The sequence below is a fragment of the Mesocricetus auratus genome, unplaced genomic scaffold, assembly GCF_017639785.1.
Source record: "Mesocricetus auratus isolate SY011 unplaced genomic scaffold, BCM_Maur_2.0 Super-Scaffold_15014, whole genome shotgun sequence".
Taxonomy (NCBI): Eukaryota; Metazoa; Chordata; class Mammalia; order Rodentia; family Cricetidae; genus Mesocricetus; species Mesocricetus auratus.
The window spans coordinates 46,575,625-46,600,440 of NW_024429186.1; the positions used below are offsets into that span (position 1 = coordinate 46,575,625).

Below are 24,816 nucleotides of genomic sequence, written 5' to 3' on the forward strand. Positions count from 1 at the left end.
CTGGAACAATTGAAGGGTCTAGAAACTTAGGCAAGGCCAAGCTTAAAGAAGTAGGCCATAAGGGGATGGAGTCATTGAAGTAATTTGTCCAAAATACCTTCCAGTTTCTCTGCTTCTGGTATGTCATGCAATGATGAAGGCTGTCCCCAACGGGCCCAGAAACACGAAGCCAAGTGACCATGACTGAACCTTTTAAAACCATAAGCCTAAATGAGTTTTCTCTCCTCTACACTGTTTTTTCTCTCCTCTACACTGTTTCTTCCAGGCATTTGGTCACAGTAATGGGAAAAGTGACTAATGCATTCTGCCACTGAACAGGAAGGTAATTTAAGGCACCATGTATTATTTTTCATGAGATTAGCATAGCTGACTTCAGAATTCCTATCCAGCTACAAAACCTTACAATTCCTCCCTTCATCAATGTAGAAAGCATCCTTTATTTCACTCTCTGGAAAGCCCCGGGTATTAAGAATTATCGCTAATAACAGGATCCCAACAATATAATTTTATTCTGAGGTCAGCCTTGGGAATTCTATGGCGGCCCCTTTCTCCTTGGCCTCCCACCCTCAAATTCTTCAGTTTACTAAACCCCACAGTTATGTTTATTGTCCTCTACCAACACTTTTATCTGAACTACAGGAATACTTAACTGGGTACTAGGGAACTCCATTTCCCATCACTCTTCTCTGTTCCTGCAATTGACCCGAAACAGGACCACTTGCAGTGACTCTGTATTTGCTGTTCTGCTGGGAAGTCTCACTCCAGACAGCTGCATGGCAAGTTTATTCCTGCATTGCCTTCTCAGAGCTTTGTTATTCGGTCACTTTTTCCAAAACTGTGAAATCTCACTTGTTTATGCTTACTTAAGCACTCATCATCCAACACACTATGTTTTACTAGTCTCCTTCTGTCGTCTCCACAATAGCAGGGACTTTTATTGTCTTCTCAGACACCTAAGGCAGCGCTTACATGATGTGCTTAATAAATATTTGGTATAGAATTGTAGGGACCTCCAATGAGAAGCCATGAAAACGCGATGACAAACAACTGATGAAATGTCTCCTTTGTGCCTGGCTAAACAAAATTTGACCAGTTTTTGGTGTCTTATGTAAGGAAACCACGTGCTTTTGTTATGTGATTGTTTTGCTTCTGTGTTTTAAGCACCAGGGAAAACATTCTCTTCGGTCAAGACGGATGAATCCCATCCAAGGATTATTCTGTATACCTGACTGCATTATAGAGAACAAAGTAGACTCCGCTGTATTAGAAAACTCCCAGTTCTGAACGCCGGTGCTCAAAGGCCTCAGTACTGGACTGCAAGAGAAAACACCTGGTTACTAAGTATACTACTAAAATGGTTAGGTAACATAATTTTTTTTCCTTTTTTTCGAGACAGGGTTTCTATTTATTGTTTTGAAGGCTGTCCTGGAACTCACTTTGTAGACCAGACTGGGCTTGAACTCACAGAGATCCGCCTGCCTCTGCCTCCCGAGTGTTGGGATTAAAGGCGCGCGCCACCACCGCCCGGCTTAGTTAACATAATATTAACGTCAGATTTATTTTAGGAGTTGCAGAAACTCCATCTTCTCGTTTGTCTTGTCTTTTTAATCCGAAAACCGGAGCAGGGGACCCAGGGAAGGGAGAGGGGGAGAAAGGGAATGAGGGGGAGGGCAGAAGAAGCGGAGAGACTCAGTTTATGTGGCAGTCAGTCACGCTGTCACCAGAAGAGGCATCCCGGTGACCAGGTGAGGCTCTGGCGGTCGCGCCGCTCGGCGTCCTCGTCAGCCCGGGGCACCCAGCGTCGAGGACGCCGCTGAGGGCAGCAGGGCCTTGGGTAGGGCGGTCAGGTCGGAGGCGAGGGCGGCTGCGCGGCCCGCGGGCTCTGGCCGGCCTCGACTTGGGCTCCTCAGCGGCGGGAGCCGCTCGGCGCAGCCGCGTTGAGGGCCGCGGGGGGTCGCCCGGCCCGGCCCGGCCCGTGGCCCGTTAGCCGTCGGCCGCGAGTCCCCGCACGCAGCCGCGCCCGCGCCCGGCGGGGGAGGGGCGGCTGGCGCGGCGTCGGCTTTCCCAGCATTCCCAGCGGCGCGGGGAAAGTTTACCGGACGTAGGCGGTGGCCGCAGCGGTAGCGGCTCCGGGCGGCGGACCATGGCCCTCGCGGGCGCCCGCGGCCCTGCGTCACGGCGGCCCCGGGCGACGTCGCCGAGCCGGCTGGATTCGCGGGAGGAGCTGCCCTGCGACTGAGCGGCGGCGGGCGCGTTTAGCGCCGCCAACATGCGGCGGAGCTTGCGGGCGGGCGCGGGCGGCGGAGAGCCGAGGCGGAGGCGGCGCCGGCCCGGGAGGCGGCGGCGGGCGGCGGGCGCGCGGCCCTAGCGAGGCTGCTGGGGCGGCGGCGGCGGGCGTCGTCCGTGAGGATGCTGTCCCGCAAGAAAACCAAAAACGAGGTGTCCAAGCCGGCCGAGGTGCAGGGCAAGTACGTGAAGAAGGAGACGTCGCCCCTGCTGCGGAGTGAGTGTCGCGGGGCGGTGACGGGTGGGGGACCCGGCGGAGCCCCGGGTGGCGCTTGGAAGGCAGACTCTGGGGAATGCGTGGCTATGCATGCCTGGTGTTGGAGAAGAAGTGCTTCGACCGGGGCGTGCCCGGTGTTTGCGACCCTCGCGGGCGCCCCAAGTAGCACACACAGCAGACTGGACACCCCTTAGCCCTGCGGCGGGACACGGACTTGTAGCCGCTACCCAGAGCCGCCTCCTATCTCAGAGCAGACGAACCACTAAAGTAGTCGGATTAGGTTTTGCTCCTAAAATTCCGAAAAAGCAAGGTACTCAGAATAATTTCTGCCACAGCAGACAAGTTACTTTCTCCCTCCTGTTTCCAAAGGGGTATGTTCCGTCTCCTCTCATAGCTTTTCTTTTCCGTTTGAAAGAGTTGACTCTTGAGTTTTTAAACTTGAACGCCTTGATTTTCTTTTTAAAATTCCCGTGTATTCGGAATAGTTCTAAGAGAAGGAGCTAATCATTTGGTTCTCATTCTAGGAGCTGGGCCCCTTGTGTAATGTGCGTTTCCTTCTTGGAAGCTGGTAGTAACCGTGTGACTTAAATTAAGCATTACCTCATATTGTAATTGGGAACGCTGTTCACAGATCTTCCTAGTGCCCAAGATCACGCAGAAAGTGGTGGAGAGACTTAGTTTTTCATTGTAACCATGTGTCTAGCCTTACAAGTTACATTAATTGTAGGGCTTTACGACAAAGTTGGTCGGGTGGGTATGTCAGTAACTTGAAACTTTAGTTTTAATTGCTTGCTTTTCTGTTTTTAGGTGATAACTTGTTTTTTGCTGCAAATAAAATTTGTTAAACATTACTTGAAACCATGCAACACGTTGAGTTGAATCTTAATAGAGTTTCTGTCATCAACTATTAATTATTCCAAAATTAAGATATTCTGGTGTTAGTCTCTGACACTTCTCAGTGTCGCTTACTTAATGAATTAAGAAAATGTGCTAAATGCCCAGGTTTCTTCATGTTTTAAAGGTATTTGCTTTCTTGCTTAGAAAATCTTAACTGCTGAGCCATCTCTCAGGCCTTCTAGCTAAGAAAATCTAAGCTGTTCACACATTGTTTTCTGTAATCCATTGTCTTGCTTGGAATTAGCTGTTCTTAAAGGAGCCATAATTATAATTCCAGGCTTATTATTTTTCAGTAGACTCAACATTTGTGTGCATCTTTGGAATTAGATTATTTTATTTTTCCATTTCCACACTGAACAGTTTTGCTCTATAGTTTTGATCATTGTGCCTAGAACTGGGTAATTCTGAGAGTAGAAAGACAAAACTGTTAATTTAAAATCTTTTAAAGGAAATTTGCCTTTGCATGTTTTTGGAGGAGCTTTTTTTTATTGTAAGGAAACTGTGTTCTCAGGAACAAAGATTCTTGGCAATACTAAAATCAAGTGAAAACCTAACTACTGTCCTACGTGCTGCTGCTGACTGCATTGATTTGTTAGCTTATTTTCAATCTCACTGACATTGTATCATATTTTGTATGACAATATACAGCATCAGTTCAGCTTACACATAGCATATTAATGCAGATCATACATTTACTTGCTTGGGAAAATATTCTCAACTTAAAGTACTAATATTGTCTTAATTTAAATTTTGTTTTCTGGACTTGGCCGGTTAGCTCAGTTGGTTATAAATTTTGTTTTCTGGAGCCCTTTGTTATTTTAACATAATAACTTTGGAAGAGTGTACTTACTTATTGAAATGGTGATACTCTGTTTGATTGTAGATCTCATGCCTTCATTCATTCGGCATGGTCCAACAATTCCAAGACGGACTGATATCTGTCTTCCAGACTCAAGCTCTAATGCTTTCTCAGCTTCTGGTGATGGAGTAGTTTCTAGAAACCAGAGTTTTCTGAGAACTCCAATTCAAAGGACGCCTCACGAAGTAATGAGAAGAGAAAGCAACAGACTGTCTGCACCTTCTTCTTCCCTTGTCAGGAGCCTAGCAGATGTTCCTCGAGAGTGTGGCTCATCACAGTCCTTTTTAACAGAAGTTAGTTTTGCTGTTGAAAATGGAGACTCTGGTTCCCGATACTTTTATTCAGATAACTTTTTTGATGGTCAGAGAAGGAGGCCACTTGGAGATCGTGCACAAGAAGACTACAGATATTATGAATACAACCATGATCTCTTCCAAAGAATGCCACAGAATCAGGGGAGGCACACTTCAGGTAACTTGACATAGTAAATAGCATACTGGTTTATACTTACTGATATTTTGATTTAAAAGGTGATCTTCCGTGCGTTTCCTTGGAAAGAAAAAACAAAAACAAAAAAATTCCTAGAGAAAAAGAAGCTTCATGGTCTTCTGTATCTTAGTATCAGGCGTCACGTACCAGCCTTTCTGCTATAAATTACTGCTCACAGAGACAGGTGAATACCAGGAAGTCTGGGACGGCGGGGCCCAGGACTATTTTAAGTATGACAGTATAAAGGAAGCATATTACCTGCACTTTTTTTCACTTGTTTTGGGTGGGGTGAGACCTCTCTGTAGCCTAAGCTACTTAGAACTCATTGTGCAGCCTAGGCTTACCTCAAACTTGTGGCATTCTTTCTTCCAGAGTCTTAGTGCTGGGATTATTGCCTGACTGTCTCTCTTAATCTTCAGGGTAGAAAGTAGAGAGCGTCTTCATGAGTGTAGCTGTGCAGTCCAGTACTCTGCTCTGACCTAGGCATCCAGTAGCATAATCATCTACTATGTCAGTATGGGTCATCTCTAACCTTTCTATAGACTGTGTTGCAGGGATGTGTTAGTGAATAGTTTTTAAAACACCTGCCAATAACCTATATTTATTATGAATTTACATTTTATCTTACAGAATTTCAGTTTGAATTTCTATTCAAGCATACCTTAATCTTACTGTTTCTTCTAAACTATTTTTGTCATTGCTGTTTTCATAGATACTGAAGTGATTGAAAGAAACATTGCTCTTCTAAGCAGGCACTCTGGTATTTCAGTATATTAAGATTGTCAGTATAATTTCAAAAGAGTTGAAAGACGAGTTTATTGTCATTCCTTAAAGTTAAACATTTTGTTTAGCTGAATATATAAAATATATAATTAATTGGAAACTTGACTTTGATTTTTAGAGCATCTTACTGGTACTATTTCATTAACTTCTATTTCTAGTTGTGGGCAACATGTGGCTATTTGACTTATTTGCATATTGATTGTATGACCTGCTTTGATAATCTTAATAATTCTAGGGCATAGCTAGATTCTTCTAAAACATTATGAACTGGAAATGATTTTATAATTTTATTTTTGCTTTTAAAAAATTTTTAGACGAAATTTCAAATCTTAAATCTTGAGATTTTTTTTTCCTTTCTTCACTTTTCCCTTAGCAGTACAAATAAGGTGATGGAAGATTCAAATAAGACAAAACTCATATTTGTTTCACAATTCAGTTCTTTCTAATTTAATAGTAATGGCTAATTTTGTGGCAATCTTATAGTGACATCCTACATTTTAATGGATAATTGAATACTTACTCCATTTTCTTTTCAGGTATTGGGAGAGTTGCTGCTACATCTCTTGGGAATTTAACTAACCATGGTTCTGAAGATTTACCCCTTCCCCCTGGCTGGTCTGTGGACTGGACAATGAGAGGGAGAAAATACTACATAGATCATAACACAAACACAACTCATTGGAGTCATCCTCTTGAACGAGAAGGACTTCCTCCTGGATGGGAACGAGTAGAGTCCTCAGAATTTGGAACCTATTATGTGGATCACACAAATAAAAGGGCTCAGTACAGGCACCCCTGTGCTCCCAGGTAAAGCAGCAGTTTCATTTTTGGTTTTGAGTCTTGTGTTAGATTTTGAGTCATGTCTCACATCTTTTTAAGAGATAAGCGTCTTGAAGCTTGAGATTTTAAATAGTTATTTTTCAAAGTTTATATTTATCCTAGATAAGTTTTGTAATGAATGATTTTAATAATTAGTAAGTTTTTAAAAGTATTTTCTCTGAAACAAATGTATCTTTGAAATCAGATTCCAATTAGAAGAGATGCCAGAATGTTTTTGTTGTAGATACCCAGAAATTAAAGTTAATACATCACCTGTCTCTTTATAAATTCCCATCAGTCAGACCCACATTTCTAGTAAGTCAGAATATACTTTGAAATTTTGACATTATATTGCTGTTTTTATTCAACTTCAGACAAGATTTTATGGTGTTTGCTTATTGAAGTAAAAGCTGGAATGGAACAAAACAGTGTAGCTTTTAAATAAATATAACCAGCAATTCTTTGGGCTATTTTGAATGATACTTAAGCCTTACGTTTTCTAATACTGTAGCCAGTTTTCATATGTGGCTATTGAGCAACTGAAACTTGATTAATCCAATTGAGACTGCTATAAGTGTAAAATAGACACTGTACTTCAAAGTACATATAAAACTATATTAACTTAACAGTGAAGCAAATAGTTCACATTATGTTTAAGCTGTAAGAATGTACAAGTGGGTAAAATATAAGCACATTGATATGTAACTGCTTAGGGTCATCTGGCCTAATACAGTTTGTTGGCTATGGTGTATATCTATAATTTTTTAGAACCATTAAAATCATGAAAATACATTTTTTTTTTTTTTTTGGTTTTTCGAGACAGGGTTTCTCTGTATTGTTTTGGAGGCTATCCTGGAACTAGCTCTGTAGACCAGGCTGGTCTCGAACTCACAGAGATCCGCCTGCCTCTGCCTCCCGAGTGCTGGGATTAAAGGCGTGCGCCACCAACGCCCGGCTGAAAATACATTTTAGAATAACTATCTACAGGGATAACATTATCTGTGTATTACTTTAAACATTTTATGTAGTCTGTTACATTTAGCACTTAGCTTTATTGAATGACTTCATGAAGTTGTTGAAGAACTAAGCCCATGGTTATGGCTTGCAATCACAGAGTAGCATCAGATTTGAAAGGTTATTCTGTTTACACACCTATATTGTTGTAGAGTGTTGGTGATTTGTTAAACAATTTTCCAAAGGATTGTTTCTCTCAACAGCTCTGTAGACTTTAGGCAGAAGAGAATCCGTACCCCCCAGTACGCAGAGTAGTATTAATAGCTGTTCTACCATATGACAGTCTTTACATAGAACTTGTAAACGTCATTTGGGATATGGATTTATGTGTCTACTTTTACAATAACGGAGGTAAAGTAAAGGCAGTTCTACCCACATTTCTTACAAGTTGTAGGTGGTTAGACTGATTTAAAACACTGGCTGGCCATGGTTTCTCACACCTTCAGTCTTAGTACTGGGGAGCCTTTACTACATAGAGAGTTCTAGGTAGTGAGACTTGGCCTCAAGACTACAATAAAACAACCAAAACACAGGCATATTTGATTTTAAAGCATATGGTATCAATTGCTATTTCCCTTTGAACACACTTATTAAGAATGTTGAAAATACATTTAGTGCAATTTTCATGTTATCTTTAAATTGATGGGGTTGGAACAATAGCTCAGTCACCATGAACACTTGGCTGCTTTTTCAGAGGTCCTGAGTTTGGTTCCCAGCACCTGTCAGGTGTCTTACAGTGGCCTGTAACTCCAGCTCTAGGGTATCTGATATTCTTTTCTGGCCTCCATGGGTAGGGTATGTGCACGCGCGTGTACACTCACACACACACACAAACACACACACACACACACAATCTTAAACTGATCTGTTAACCATAGTATAATCCAGACCTTATTTTAGTGCCAATTAAGAAAGCAGTGACCTTCTTTTATGTTCACATGTCTTTTGTGTTTAGAGACAGGTAGACTCATTTCAGTTTTGTCATGCCTGAAATAGTTCAGTCTGGTTTCCCAGAATTCACTCTGTAGCCTGCAGGTGTTGAGTACTTTGCATAGTATCCTTCTAGGAACATCTCACTTCTATATAGCTGTTCTTCCCTGGTCCTTTTTAATTCTCTGACTTACAGCAGGCTCTAGTCCACTCCCAGTTGTTTTCCTGACCCAGCACAGTGCCCAGTCCTGCTGTGCTGCCTACTCCCAGCCTTACCTTTTCAGTCAGTGGGAGGAAGAGAAACCTCGTTTTCTGCTGAGAAACACTATAGACCTTTCCAATATATATGTTGGAAAATGACTAGTTATTTGCAGAAATCTGTGCTTATAATTTAAGCTTAGTATAAAGGTTAAAACTAAGACACAGGTTTTTATAACCTTTGAAGCTTTCCTTAAAAAGAATGAATACAGAAGGGACTAACTTGGATTTTGCTATTGCTTATTTTTTTAATAGATTTTTTAAGTCTTATTAAAATTTCACATGAACAAGAAATTGAAAATACAATCACATCCAAGAACAAATTGTCATGGCTTTGACATAGTAAGCCAAACTTTGTAGGGCAGATATCAAAAAGGTGTGAAGTGTAACAATTTAAAAACATAGTTAACCTGCTTCCAGGAATGCTGAACATAGAGTCATAGCTTATTTTCAATACAAAAAAAAAACCTTAAGTCTGTTTGCTTTAATTTCTTAAGACTACTAAGACAAAGCAGGCAGACATGGTACTGAAGAGTTAGCTGAATGTTCTACATCTCGATCCACACATAGCAGAAAGTGAGACACTGGACCTGGCTTGAGCTTCTGAAACCTCAAAGCCGACCCCTAGTGACACACATCCTCCAGTAAAGCCTCACCTAGCCCCTTGGCTCACCCCACCTCCTCAGGTGCAACCTAGTTATCAACACATCCCACTTGTGTGTGGGTCAGGCCTGACTGCTAACCAAAGGAGAAGTGCTAGAATTGGGAATGCAGAGAGCAGCTGGGGGAGGGGGCACACAGGGGGACCTTTGGGCCAAAGGAGACCGGACACCAGAGGGGCTGAGGAATAAGCAAAGGAAAGGAGGTGCCGGGATGGGACTCAGGCCCAGGGATCAAGGCAGGCTGCAATGGGAGCTGTCCCTTGCCCATATCTACCAACACCCCCCCCCTTAACTTGGGTGTTTATCTATCACTAGCGGCATTTCAGCTTCCTAAAGAAGATGGAGTATATATCCATACAGTATAGTTAAAAAAAAAATGCTTAGACCCTTACCATAGAAAGTTCTGTTAGGGGTGGAAGATAGTTTGGCCAAAAAGCACATTGAAGAGCCTTAAAAGCTGTCTGGTCATGATACTTCTGTCCTAGGTGAAGGGCTTGTGTATTATTAAATGTCAGTTCTTTCTTTTCAGTGTACCTCGGTATGATCAGCCTCCTCCCATCACATACCAGCCACAGCAAACTGAAAGAAATCAGTCCCTCCTGGTTCCTGCAAATCCTTATCATACTGCAGAAATCCCTGACTGGCTTCAGGTTTATGCCCGAGCCCCTGTGAAGTAAGTGAACATATAGCACCAGCATCTTTCGGATCTCTAACAAGCTCAACTTAAGGAGTACCAAGCTTAGCTGGGCAGTGGTGGTGCAGACCTTGAATCACAGCACTTGGGAGGTGGAGGCAGGTGGATCTCTATGCATTCAAGCCCAGCCTGGGCTATAGAGTTCCAGGATAGCCAGGGCTACAAAGAGAAACCCTGTGCCTGGGGGGAAAAAAGTAAAGGTTGACTCTTGGATGAGAAGTAAGAATTCTCCAAAAAAGTCTGAGTCCTCGTTACTGTGTGTATAGACCTCTGATAATGGATACATAAGAATACTAAATATGGACAAGCTTAATTTTTTGTTGTTTTCTTTATATTTTTATAAGATTAACATGTAAGTTGATGCAGTACTTATAACCAAAAGAGAACCCAGGTAAGAGTTGGTACGCTGATGAAACAAAGCAGAACACACTTGGAGATTAAGTTCTTTGTTAGGAATTAAGAGTTTATTTCAGAGAGTAAATAAACTACCTGAGAGACAGGATTTCTGGGAAACACATGAGCTGTGACTGCTTCTTGGTGCAACTCTAGTTCCTGTTCACAGGAGTTAGATTGCCCAGAAAAGAGAATATCCAGGTTTTTGCAAAGAAAGTAGTCTCATGTTAGTAAGCTTTCAATCCTCAAGGAACAGAATAAAAGTAGAAGTCCAGTGAAATGCTCTCGTGGCTTTGCTGACGTTCCTGACGCACACACCTAAGACAGCTGCAACTGTGCTGCACAGGGAAGCTTGCAGTAACTGCTCAGTATCTTGTTTTTGACGCCATACATATTTGAATATTAGATGGGCGAGCCTTTTGGAATAAAATGGCAAATGTACCCACTAGGTAGGACATAAGTGATTATTAAAAATAAATCCACTAGAATTCATAATTAAAACTTCCTTTTATGTCTGCCCTGCAGTGATTTGAGAGATGACATTAACATAACATAGGTGAAAGACTTGCTATGTTCACATTCCTCTAATAATGGACATTCACCCTGAAAACTAATTCTAAAGCTTCTTGGTCCAAAGAACCCTGCCTTTACATCACTAAACATTTTTGCAAGAGGTAATTAGGTATTTTATTTTTTGAGCTTTCAGACTTTTCATCTGTAATAAGAAAACTGAATTAGATTGTTGTCTTTTATTCTCGTCCCTTTAAAAATAAGTTAACTACTTTAGTAGTTGGTTTTGTAGTTCCAACTCATCCTGAGTCACTTAAGCCCTGAAGGAGGACTAGAGGCCTTCCAAGACACACATAAGTATAACCAATTTGTCACATTGTGGAGCTTTCTTCAGTTTGTCTCTCATTTTGAGAGTTCTTTGCTTGAATTTAAAAAATTTTTAATTATGTGTATTTGTGCACACACATATGTGTAGTATTTGAGTCCAAAAGAAAATATTGGATTTCCTGTAGCTGGAGTTATAGGGGGTTGTAGTCACCTGGTGTGTCGGGAACTGAACTCAGGTCCTTTGCAAGAGCAGCACATACTCTTAACCTCTGAGTCATCTCTCCAAAGCCATTTTCCTGGGTTTTCATTGTAGTTACTCCTCAGGAATGCTTGGCCTACAAATAGGGATTCATCCTCTTTTTCTGGTTCCTTGTTTACAATAGTGAACAGTGTCCCTCATGTACATCTGTCAGCATTGAGGACACCAGTGACTTTGCCCATTTTTCTGCATTATCACTGGGAAGCACAGTGTGCCCCGATGTATTGAAAGTTCCCAACACTAACTTTGAATGGATTTATAAGAGCATAGGATGTGCTTTTTGGAAATGACAGAATCATTATGGTCTGGAGTTGATATTATGATTGCCTAGGATTAATACTAAAATTGAGTCTTAAACTAAATGGGCATTCTTTAACCTGAAGTAATATCTAGCAGTTTTTCCCCCCATTCCTTAAAAAATAGTGTGTTTGGGGCTGGAGAGATAGATAGCTCAATTAAGATCATTGGCTGCTCTGGCAGAGGACCCAGGTTCGGTTCCTAGCATCCATATGGCAGCTCACTCACTACTGTCTGAAATTCCAGTTCCAAGGGATGTAGTCAGTGCCCTTTTCTGACTTTCATGGGCACCAGGCATGCGTGAGGTGCACAGACACATCATGTGGGCAAAAACACCCATACACATACAAATCTTTAAAAATTTCTCTCAAGTTTTAAAAAATGTACTTAGGGCTAGAGAGAGAACAGTTAAGAATGCTTGCTGCTTTTGCAGAGTACCCTGGTTCAGTTTTCAGGAACCATATGGTGACTTCCAGGGGATCTGACATCTTCTCTGACTTTCTTATGCACCAGGCATGCACACAGTACAATTACATGCATGCAGGCAAATCATTCATATGCATAAAAAGATGTAAATGAATTTTAAAAAGAGGGAAGAGGAAAAGTAGTATATGTAGAACCATGTGTATTAGCGTGTTCTTATATTCCTGGCTACTCAGGAGGGTGAGGCAAGAGCATATCCTGAGCCCAGGAATTCAAGGTCAGCTTAGGTCCCCAGCTATCTAAATAGCAAGTTTTACTAACTCAACTATTTTCAAATAAAACTTAGTCTGTTTACTTATAGCAAAATGTCTATAAAAATATACCAGTTTATTGTTGTGGATGCACATTTATGTATTATGTTATGAACATCTGTTTTATGATAGATATGACCACATTTTGAAGTGGGAGCTCTTCCAGCTAGCTGACCTGGACACCTACCAGGGAATGCTGAAGTTGCTCTTCATGAAGGAACTGGAGCAGATTGTTAAGATGTACGAGGCCTACAGACAGGCTCTTCTCACTGAGTTGGAAAACCGCAAGCAGAGACAGCAGTGGTATGCCCAGCATCATGGCAAGAAGTTTTTAAGTTAACTTTATCACAAGTTTTGTAAGAGCTTTAAAAGTTTCAGATAAATGACTGCAAACAAGTACTTTGGTTAATAAAGGCAATTTACTATTTGGAATTATAAAATTCTAGTTTTACATATATTTTGTTACCAAATTTTTCTTTTATTGAACCAAAAAATTTTATCATTTAAAGAGCCAGTATGGCATATGCTTCCAAATGCTGTGTATTAAGAAACTGCTTTGAATATTCATGATGAAAAGGAGTACAGGAAGAGATCATCATCATACCCAGGCATTGAGCAGTCAATCACTCTTCCTTCTTACGGAATACACCCTGCTTGTTCAGAAAAAAGAAGGCGAGAGCACAGTTTTGAAAAGTTGCTTATTGTGGTGTGAAGTACTTTCTGTGTAGCATGGATGATAACAACCCAGAAACAGATATTGGGGTGAAAACTGAAGATCAGAGAAGCAAAGCAGCTAGCTAGTAGAGAGTTCTTAACCTTTACCAACACTCAGAGCGGAAGTGTGATCCTGTCTTCAGGCTGCACTGCATCCTCAGACTGCACTGAGCTCCTGTCTCCTCCCGCCTTATATTCCTCTATAGTGCTGGGATTAAAGGTGTGTCATTCCAAGTGCTGGGATCACCTTTGTGTGAGCTGTTTCTCTTTTGACTGGATCAATTTCTTGTAGCTCAGGGTGGCCATCTGCCTCTGTCTCCCTAGTGCTGGGATTAACGGTGTGTGCCACCACTGCCCGGCCTTTATGGCTAACTAGTGTGGCTAGCTTTGCACTCTGATCTTTAGGCAAGCTTTATTTGTTAGATCATAAACAAAATATCACCACATTTCTGGAATAAAGTGGATTGACCATTACTATGGGTATAGTTCGAAGTATGAAATAGGACTCAGAACCTTTATTGCGATGAACTTGTATGTGATATATGTGGTCATCCACTCATCCTGCTCCCTAATGTAAGCAGGGCGATGGAGCCTTTCAGCAGTCCCTTTAAAGAAGGCCTTAGCCTGTGTGGGGAAGGTGTGTGCCACTGTTGCTGATACTGCTTCCTTGCTTTGAGCCAGAGCCCACAGCTCCAGTTAGCAAGGCTCTGGTGAGACACAACACAGGCTCCCTGACCACATAGTACAATGCCTTCCACCAGGCTAGGCTAAGTTGCCAAAAATGACAATCAGGGATCCAGTAAGAAATCTTGATCACTTGTATATTGCCTTTTTTATCTTGGAGAAGTATTTGTCATAAAGGTTTATAAACAGGTCATTCCTTCCCATTTTTCTTGCTTTTGACTTAATAGTTGCTCATAATTAGCACCAAACACTTGATTAAGATAAATTTATGGAACTTCCAGCTGTAAATCTAGAATTCTGTGCGTTTCGTAACTTCTCAGTTATGCTTACAAGTGTTTGTGAATATGTATATATTTTAGTTTTCCTAAATACAAGCACTCCCTGCTAGAAATGAGTTTGAATTATTAAATTTTGTGTTTGATTTTATATAACAAGTTATTAAATATATTTTTGTGGAAACTGTCTTGAGTCCATGTTTTAGATTCACTACATACAATGTTTGATGCTTTTCTGTTCAGAAGGCCTACAAGCTCAGGAAGTCTATATGAACAGGGAGTTGAAACTGAAATATGATCCAGTGGGAAGGAAAGGGAATTTATTGAGCATAGGCCAGGTGTTTCTAAAGTATGACCTGATGATGCACAGTGTGAACTGCACAGACTCTTCTGTCTCTAGGATTTTTTGCACACCATTCCTGAGGCAGCTAATGACTGTTTGGGGACTCCCAGATAGATAAGAGGCATTACCTTTTCCCTCATTACTACTCTCCCCTCTCACCTCATTTTGTTTTTTCCTCCAAGACAAGATCTCTCTGTGTAACCCTGGCTATCCCGGAACTCACTCTGTAGACCGGGCTAGCCTCAAACTCACAGAGATCCGCCTGCCTCTGCCTCCTGAGTGCTGGGATTAAAGGCGTGCGCTGCCACACATGGCCTCCCACCTTGCTTTTTATTTTTGTCTAAGGGGTTTGGTTTACTTAATAAAACTCCACTAAGGTTTCAGTCATTTAGAAATAGATACAGAGCCCTGGTTGGCGTGAGCTGGAAGGATGCTGCAGATAGTGGCACAGGCTTGTAACCTCAGGATTTGGGAACTTAGGCAGGGTAGTCACAAGTGGAAGGCTAGCCTGAGCTGCACAGCAAAACTTTGTCGAAAAACATGAAACAATTAAACTTTTTAAAATTAAGTAACTGGAAAGTACCTTATACAATTAGCTTGTGTTTTTTAAGTTTGAAATGGTATCAGAAATAGTGTATGGTCATGCCACCCTGAGTACCCACTCTTCTCAGAAAGAGAATGCATCTTACATTACAGTGAGATAGCCCTTTGTGCCCCATCAGCACCCCCAAATAGTGCTAGAGTCAGTTAGCATTTGTTTTAATGTTAGGAACCAGAGTAAAGTTTAATAGTTCACATATTAAAAGAATAAACCTATGAAGAATACATTTTTGGTGTACCAAATGAAAAAATATACAGTGCAGTGAAACTCAAATAAATATACAAAACAATTTTGTGCACTTTTGATCAAGAGATTTACATTCTACATTAAGTCAAATATAAAAGAAATAATGTATAGTTTTTGGTAAAGCAACTGTTAAGCTCTTAAGTATATTTCAAGATAAGAGCCTGTGGTATGTATGAGATTATATAGAGTAAATCAAGCCTGCTGAGTTATGCTGTGCTAACAAATAGCCATGTAAAATAACTGAAATTTCCTATAGAAATTAAATGAGCATATCCAAACCTGGAGATATCACAATATTTAATTATAACCCAGTAGTACAACTTATTAAAGTCAAGCAGAATACATCTACTGTCCTCAAATTTACAAATACCCGAAATGATAACAGCGTATTTAAAGACAAAAATCAGGAAACTGCACGTTAACACATACCCATGCACACATACATCTGCTTATTAATCACGGAAGTAAAGAATTGAGCTGCTGGAGTCCTCGGGTGTTTGGTTTTCACTCTGCTCTGAAGGAAGCACTTTGAATGTTTGCATGGAAATGAAAGCTTTTATAGTGACAAATGGTCATGCACCTGCATTTTGTAAATTGACTTAGATTTTCTTCTTTTCTGGTTGTTCATTGGGTTCTGACTTTGGTGCAGGGAAAGCTTGATGGTACAGGTGTCTGTGGGTCGCTGCTGCACTGTAAAGCTTGTAGAGAGCCTAGAATGTAAGGATGGGGTGACAACGTCAAGCACACAGGTATAATTTCCCCCTCTTTTCCTTACAGTACTTACAACATTCAGCATGCTGAAGTCACATTTTACAATACATTTTTGATATGGGGTACATGCATGAGTATGTTGGTATGGGTGGAGACCAGAAGTTGTTGGGTTTCTTCCTCTACTGCTCTCCACAATATATATAAGGCAGGTCCTGTCACCAATTTGGCCGGTCATAGCCAGCAAGCTTATCCAGAGAATCCCATCTTTACCTTCTAAGCATAGGGATTATAGGTAGGCCACCACATCCACTGGAGACTTGAACTCAGGTCCTTACCCTTGGATAGCAAATGGGTTTAGCCACTAAGCCATCTTCTCAGTCCTGAATTGATATTCTTTATATCATTATCCTCTATCAAACACAGACTAGTAGGGGCTGGAGAGATGGCTTAGCAGGGTAGAGCACTGGTTCATCTTCCAAAGAACTTGGGTTCAATTCCCAGTATCTACATGGTAGTTTTACAACTCCAGTCCCAAGGGATCTGATGCCCTCTTCTGACTCTATTGGGTACTGCATAGACATACACAGACTTACATGCAGCTGAAACACACACATAAAACAAACACAGACCAGGAATTAACATCTTAAAATATATTTGCAATTCCCTGGCATGTGCTCCTGGGTGAGCTTCCCAAGTTTTTACTCTGACTGCACTTCATCTTAAACATCTCTTAGAATATTGTCTCCCAGCCCTTGTCCCAGGGATGTGTGGATATCTCACATTGTGAATATGACCAGTTTTAGATAATGTAGACCTGTACCTTCTTGCTGTGAATCTGTTTTTAAGAACAGGCCACTTTTCCGTTCTTGTGTGTGTGCTGGGTCAGCTAAAGGTGTATTGCTGCTTCTCCAACCTGGGCTCCCTTATTTCACTGTTCTCCTGCTGTATTTATACTGCTCAGTTCTGACCACACAGAATCTTGTTCAGAAACACTACCTCAAAAAGTCTTTCCTCACTGAAATGACCTCTCATTATTCCTTGTGTTATTCTAATGGTATTTAAATCAAAAGGATTTTATGTTTTTCTTGAGATTGGGTTTCACTATGTGACTGATCAAGGTTAGGTTCAAATGTATGGTCTTCCTTCCTCCACCTGCTGAGTACTGGGATGTACATGTGCCAACACACCCAGCAATAATGCTTTTCCATATTGCACATTTTTGAGTAGTCTAAGTACTTTTATTTTTTCCTCTTGGCTAGGATGTAAGATCTATCCTCTCTGGCTGTCACACACTGAGCACTCAATTCTAACTCACTTATTCTGGAGTCTGTAGTTTTGGGGTACTTTTAAGAACTAGGTAAAGGCTCAATATTTGTAGTTACTCTCAAGAAGTTATTTATGATTCTTTATAGCTGTTTTCTTTTAGAGAAAGATTATTAATGTATTTAACATATATGGATGCTGAAGAGGGCACTAGATCCCATGGGGCTACAATTAGAAACAACAGTGGGCTGCTATATGGTTGCTGGGAATTGAACTCAGGTCCTCTGGAAGAGCAGCCCCTTTTCTTAACCACTGAGCCATCTTTCCAGCCCCTCTAGCTGTTTTCTTAACAATGTAAGTTCGGATGGTCCGTCTTCATTGTCAACCTATGGGACTTGGAATCGTTATGGAAACGTATCTGGGTATTTCTATGAGGTTTCTTCTAGAAAGATTAAGTAGGCAGGGAAGACCCACCCTCAGTGTGGGCGAGACTATCGCATGGGCTGTGGTCCCAACGGGAATGAAGAGAGAGAGATGCTGAGCATCAGTACCCATCCTTCCTGCGCCTTGCCTGCAGCTGCTATCTTTTCTCTGCTGCAGTCTCTTCCTAAACTGAGCCAATTAAACCTTTGCTCCTGCATGTTTCCTCTTGTCCAGTATTTGCCCACAATGGGGAAGTTAAATAATGCCGTATTAGAGCTTAAAACATGACGTTTTCTACATAGGAACTAAATCAAGCACTCTTTAGTGACACTTTTGTGCAAATTAAATCCTACATAATATTTAGAATATGTTAACAATTCACAAAAACATTTTAGAGAAGTATTTTTTAAGAGCATATAATACCTAGTCAGTTATAAACTAGGAATATCACATTTACAAATATATAACTCTTAATTAAAAAAATGTTAACGTACCTCATTTGTGCTTCCCTGTGGCAGAGGCAATTTTAAAAGAAAGAAGAGTGTTATATCTTGCTTAGTAACAAATTTAAACTTCATTTGCAATATCAATTGTGAGCATTAAGAACAAATACTGAAGATTTTTTAGTTTATATTCCATATTTTATCAGAACTCCACCTGCCTCTGCCTCCCAAGTGCTGGAATTAAAGGCATGCACCACCACCGCCCAGCCAAAATATTTTTAAAGAACCCAGTTCTGTATTTCTGATAGGTTTTAACATTGTGCTCAGCACTCGGGAGGCAGAGGCAGGTGGATCTCTGTGAGTTGGAGACCAGCCTGGTCTACAAGAGCTAGTTCCAGGACAGTCTCCAAAACAATACAGAGAATCCCTGTTTCGAAAAAAAAAAAAAAAAAAAACCAAAAAAAAAAAACCAAAAACAATATTGTGCACTAGGAGGGTTTTGAGGTTTACACAGACAGCCCGGTCTTTAGCCTTGTGTGCATGAGAGACTTTGAGATAATGAGTAGCTTGGGCCCAGATGAGCTTCATTCATTTCCAGTGTGCTTTCATCAGTTTATTTCAGCTTGATTCCTCGAAGGCACACAACCCATTAGTGACCATTCTATTGTGGAGTATAGAGAAGTGTGCTCTTCTTGCTGGGGATGGGGGCTATGCTACTACTAGCTAACCTCTAGACAATAAATGTTCAAAGGTTTAAAGTATAAAATTAAATGGTGACCTTTAATTTCCCTAAATTCTCAGTAAGTCACTAAAGAGACTTCTGGAAGAGTAAGGTAGTCAGTTGTTACTGTTCTCTGTGTATTTCCCACTGTCTTGCTGCCCTTAGTTGTTTGTACATTATGCCAGCTAAGTCCCTCAGCTGAAGCTAACTGAACTAAAAGGGCAAGCAATTGACCTACAAGCAGCTAGTTCAGAGGCTGACCACTGGCCCATGCTGTGGCTTAGTGTGAAAGTCTAGATCAAATACATCCTGAAGTAATGTGATACTAAAGAGTAATATGATAACTAGTGATAGTAGGTCGAGTACGCCTTCAAAGCCAGTGCTAGTCAAGTGATAAGTTTAAACACAGGGTCACAAGAAGCTAAATAACTGGTTTTCGTACTTCTAACACTGTTAGCATTTTAGAATTAGAAAGTGAAAATGTTGTTTATCCAAATACTAAAATTTCAACTTAAAAAAAAACAGTTGTGTAGGACATACTATAGTTACTTGTTCATATTTTCTCATGTTGTAAAGTTATAAGGAATGGGCCCAAGGTGTTTACCTGTACATTCTAATATTGAATGCAACACTCCTCACCATGTGCAGAATTTAACTGAAGGAAATTAAAAGAACTCTTACCTGGTCCCACAAGGCTGCGGCTACCTGGTCAATGACAGCACCTAGCTCTCGATACTCTCCAGAGTAGCGGATATATGCCCAGGTACACAGGGTGATAAGAGTCAGTCCCATGATCATGTTGCACAGACTAGCTATGATGTCCAAACCAATGAAGCCAGTCACACCAGCAATCACATATGTAATAAAGATGACAACGAACAGTGTGGCTGGGGTTCGAGCTGCATGGAAGATATTTTTGCTGTCATTGTGTTTAATATACTGGATGTACAGTTCATCTATTTCACTCTCCAGCTGCTGCAGGTAACGCCGGCTGAATTCTTCCCCACCCATCTTCTTCACCCCTCGGAATAACTTCACAGATTCTTCCTTTAGCTGCAGATGCTTGGTCTGCAGGTCGTTAGGAGCCAGAAATGGCTTGTCACCACCACAAATCTGTCAGAGAGATAAGTATTTGTTTATGTAATAGGGAGTAAATGAACAACTGTATCAGACTTTTCCCTAGTAGCTGACTTTTAGAGCACTCTGGAATGCTGCATAGGAATGGTGGAATCAGCCATGACTACCTTTCCCATCACCCGTGACACTGCAGCCAGAACGGTGCTGTCAGCTATGGTAAAGTTCGTGTGAACGATCTTTTAAAACAGCTATTGTTTAGGGTATAACATACACAACTACATGCAGTACAGAATTTGTCGTAATAAATGACTATCACACTATATTTTAGGGCCTATTTCTACTTATTAAAAGTTCACTGTAATGTAGTATTTTATGTTATGCTAACTACAACTTCATACCTCTTGCGGTTTTTTGTTTTGTTTTGTTTTGGTTTTTTATTGCGTCAAGAAAACAAGTTGAGTAACTCACCTAAAATATCTAGGTTTATTTAAGTACACAGTGATGTTTGCATGACAAAGTTACTTGATGATGCATTTCTCAAAATATAATCTCTGTCAAATGACAGAAAAGAGGCTGCATATGTATTGTAAGTCCAAACTATCTACCCCACATCCATGAGGCATTACCATAAAATGTGGCTGTTATAATGGCTTTATAAAGGGGTTTTTGTTTTTTTTTTTGCTTTGTGTTGGTTTTGGGGTTTTGTCTTATTGTTGTTGTTGCTGCTGTTGCTGTTGAATTGTTTTTGAGACTGGGTTTCTCTGTGTAGCCCTGGCTGTCCTGGAACTCATTCTGTAGATCAGGCTGGTCTTGAACTCACTGAGATCCACCTGCCTCTGGATTAAAGGTGCTGGAATTAAAGGTGTATGCCACCACCACCTAGCTAATAAAGTCATTCTTAATTTTCTGTCTGTTTCTCGACAGGGACGCACTATTGTAGCCTTGGCATGGAACTTGTTCTGTAGACAGGCTGGTCTCAAATCCCAGTGATACACCTACTTCTGTGTTCTGAGTGCTAGGATTAAAGGTGTGCCACCATTCCCAGCCCATCTCTTTTAAGACACAGGAAATAGTATCTATGACTTAACCAGGTTCTTCAAGGTAAAAAGACATGACCCAACATAATTGCCAACTATTTGTTCACAGAATGAATACAAAGTCACGAAAACTGCTTATATTGTAGTTCTTCTGGAAGTCAAATTATCCTGACATAATTTGGCCAATGAAGTTTAATTTAAAATGATAATCAGTACTATAAAACTCTTGAATCATGAAGTATATTTTCCTTAGCAGTTTCACTGTCTACTTTAAATGAGCTAACTGGAAGTTTTCTTAGAGTTAAGTAGAAGCACATACGATGTTCTTGAACTATATCAAGTTTTTAAAAAGTTACAAGGTAGGCTGGGGAGATGGTTGAGCGGATAGAAGTAATTGCTTATGCAAGAATGAGGACCTGAGCTCAAATCCCAACACCATGTACAACAGCTGGGCACAGCTGCACATGTCTATACTCCAGCATTGAGGGGTGGAGACAGGAAGGTCCTAAAGGCTCACTGGACATCCCATTTAGCTTCTAGTTAGTGTGAGACCTTCTCTTAAAGGAACAAGATAGGGTGGAATTGAGGAAATTACTCAACAGTTTCCACTAGCCTTCATGTGCACACCTCCCAACCCCCACACACATACACATAGTTACAAAGCGCTTTTTAGTTAACCATGTCCTTAACTTTGGGTATAGTTTTAATAATGATAATATATCTGATTATCCTTAAATTATATATCATGTTAGATGTAACATGAATTCTAATAGATCTTAATAATAAAAAACAAAAACAAAAACCCAGAATCGGGTGTTGGGGTTAATGCTGAAGATCAGAGAAGCAAATTGGCCAGTCACTAGAGAGTTCTTACCGCTACCAATGTTCAGACCAAAAGGGCGATCCTGTCCTCAGACTGTATCCTCAGACCGCATCTCTCTCTTGTCTCCCCCCGCCTCATATTGCTCTCTTCACCCAGCCATATCACGCCTGTCCCCACCTCCTTAATGCTGGGATTAAAGGCGTATCACTCCAAGTGTGGGGATCATTTTTGTGTGAGCTCTGTTTTTCTTTTAGACTGAATCAATTTCATGTAGCCTAGGATAGCCTTGAACTCACAGAGATCTCTCTGCCTCTATCCTCCCAAGTGCTAGGATTAACGGTGTGTGCCACCACTGCCTGGCCTCTATGGGTAACGAGTGTGGCTAGCTTTGCACTCTTATCTTCAGGCAAGCTTTATTTGTTAGATCATACTCAAAATATCACAAGATGTAACCTTGATTTTACAGTTTTAGGGGAAAATGATACTTCTCCCACTAGTTAGAACTAAAATAAGGAAATATAATACATACAAATATTCATTCTGGGGCTTGATTTTTGTTTGTTTGTTTTTAAATTTTAAGAGAACTAATAAGACTATAGAATTAAATATGTACAACAGAGAGTAGCATATTTTATTTTTAGCCATTAAATCTTCCAGTGAGACAGATAATCTGGCCAAATAAAACATGAATAACAATATTTTGTTAGAGAACTAATTTTTAAATGCCTTTAAAACTGCATTGTGTGTGTAATTTTTTCTTTTGAGACAGGGTTTCATTTCACTACACCAGGCTAGGCTTAAACACAGGCCAGTTTGGCTTCACATTCATGGCAATTCTTCTGCCTCAGCTTCCTATGCCCGCTGTGTAGTGTTGGAACACAAGAGACATGATACATACACACTGAGCAAAGTGACATTAAAGTCACCTCTTTACATATGCACACAGTGTGGTGTGACATTAAAGAATGGGGTCCAAAGAAGAAATACTGTTTATTTTTTTAAATATCCTGAATTCTTACCTCCTCCATTTTCTTGTTGTATGTGTCCTTGGCAGTTGCGACAGCTGCTAAATTGTTAGCTTCTGCTGTGGCCTTGGAACAAAGTACACATTTTAATGTAAAGTGAAGTCATCTGTATCAGAGCATCACATGCAAGAAATGTGCCAGGACCAGCCATCAAGGGATCCGAAGAGTTTCTACTACATGTTTAACTTACTATTATGAACTTTTTAAGATGTACAAAACATAGACATTTATTCAACAAGCCACAATGCTACAATGAATGTTCATTTGATGATCTTTTCTCTTAAAAGTGCACTAGCCTTACCTCACATGAATGCAATGGGAGCAGTGCACCAGCCAGACAGGGTAAGTGTGGTTCTAAACAGATTGAGCACGAAGAGGAGGGAAAGTCTTTGGTACAAAGTGGATCTCAGCTTAAGTAAAGCTGGTGTGTGTGTGTGTAACATCAGATGGACACATGGTAGTGGTTAGGCGAGGGATTTCAGTGATTATGGGCAGGAGAGCTTGCCTTCAGAGACAAACATGTTTTAAAACATCATCCCTCCTGATGAATACGCACCTGTAACATGGACTTGGGATGTGGTAATTCTTCACCTTGATAGATTTTTATGTATGCCTAAGACAAAACAAAAAGGAAAAAGAGCCAAGAAATTTCATCCAACATTTGTTTTTTGTTTTTTGTTTTTTTTGGTTTTTCGAGACAGGGTTTCTCTGTATTGTCTTGGAAGCTGTCCTGGAACTCACTTTGTAGACCAGGCCCAACATTTGTTTTTTTTAAAGATTTATTTATTTATTATGTATACAGTGTTCTGCCTGCATATGTGCCTGCAGGCCCGAAGAGGGCACTGCATCTCATTATAGATGGTTGTGAGCCACCATGTGGTGGCTGGGAATTGAACTCAGGACCTCTGGAAGAGCAGCAGCTTGTGCTCTTGACCTCTGAGCCATCTCTCCAGGCCCCCAACATTTCTTATGTTAACTTATATTTTAGGGTCTTAACACTGAAAAAAATATTTTCAGGAACTATTATTTCTTTCTTTGCCAATGCTGTTCCCTTTTTCTGAAACGATCTTTCCATACACAGCCACATACCAATGCTACTGTTCTTCAGAAAAGCTCAATTCATCTCCCTTAAAAGTTTCTTCAGTCCTTCTGATGGAGTAGCCTCCCTTTTCTATGCATCTGTGTCCCGCTGAAAGCATGAGCTGCACGGACCTGATCTACACAGGGATCATGAATCCAAACCCTGAGCTTATCTACAGTGCTAGACTAGAAATTCAAATACAGCCATTGCTGAGAGTGATGACAGAAAAGAGATCATGCAAAAAGGCATTTTGGATGTTAAAATATCTATTTAAAAAACTGACATTTAATCTTGAAGCACTTGACAAATTAGGTTAATTTCTTTATTAAATACGCATGTTGGTAAAGGGCATTTGGTACTATAAAGTCAAGAGGTAAATGAAGGTTTAAAGTAATTTGACTAAAATCTGCCTTTGATGCAGAGAGCAGGTGAGAAGAATCATTTTTCAGTAAGAAAATATAGTTGCTTTTGGACAATCTTAAAGGTGAAATTCTGTACAGGGGGACTCTGGGAGGCACTCCCATAAAGGGTTTATTCAACTCTGATCCACTTTTATTTCAAAGTATGGTTCCACCAACTTAAAAACAAATGATAAATTTACTTCCAAGGAGTTTCCTCAAAAGAGATTGTATTTGCTCAGAAAGCTACTTCTTTAGGAGTGTCATAATTTTCCAAAGCCTTTTTATGAGTGCCTTGTACATTTGCCCCACAGAATCCTTATGCGAAGGATGCATATTCCAGGGTATGTCAGAGGGAAGTACTCACAAGAGGCACAGAAATGAGAGATACCTTGAAGTACTCCAGCAGTCCTCGGCAGGTTATCTTATTCCCATTGATCTCTTTAACATCTAGGCTCTCAGGGCTAAGGAGCCACGGAATCAGTATTTTCAAGTTTTTGATGAATTCGTCATCTATTTCTAC

General features: G+C 40.6%; 2 protein-coding genes across 6 annotated transcripts in view; one reads left to right on the plus strand and one right to left on the minus strand.

The window, feature by feature from the left end:
• The first annotated feature begins 2,319 nt into the window (after positions 1–2,319).
• Sav1 (salvador family WW domain containing protein 1) lies at positions 2,320–12,868 on the plus strand. The gene is made up of 5 exons (XM_005072789.4): positions 2,320–2,503; positions 4,284–4,730; positions 6,068–6,338; positions 9,744–9,887; positions 12,561–12,868. The coding sequence occupies exons 1-5, from the start codon at positions 2,410–2,412 to the stop codon at positions 12,766–12,768; spliced, it is 1,164 nt and encodes a 387-aa protein (XP_005072846.1). The 5' UTR covers positions 2,320–2,409; the 3' UTR covers positions 12,769–12,868.
• A 2,329-nt stretch (positions 12,869–15,197) lies between these two features.
• Atl1 (atlastin GTPase 1) overlaps positions 15,198–24,816 on the minus strand; it is a 73,476-nt gene continuing 63,857 nt past the window's right edge. For 3 of the 5 annotated variants that reach the window (XM_005072790.4, XM_040742995.1, XM_040742996.1), the window contains 6 exons: positions 24,685–24,812; positions 23,371–23,427; positions 22,809–22,880; positions 19,534–19,965; positions 18,183–18,197; positions 15,198–16,001 (listed from right to left, as the gene is read on the minus strand). In XM_005072790.4, coding sequence (XP_005072847.1) covers positions 15,891–16,001; positions 18,183–18,197; positions 19,534–19,965; positions 22,809–22,880; positions 23,371–23,427; positions 24,685–24,812 — 815 coding nt within the window. In that variant the 3' untranslated portion in view covers positions 15,198–15,890. The remainder of the gene's footprint in view (positions 16,002–18,182; positions 18,198–19,533; positions 19,966–22,808; positions 22,881–23,370; positions 23,428–24,684; positions 24,813–24,816) is intronic. The other 2 variants (XM_021228819.2, XM_040742997.1) reach the window with 1 other exon arrangement.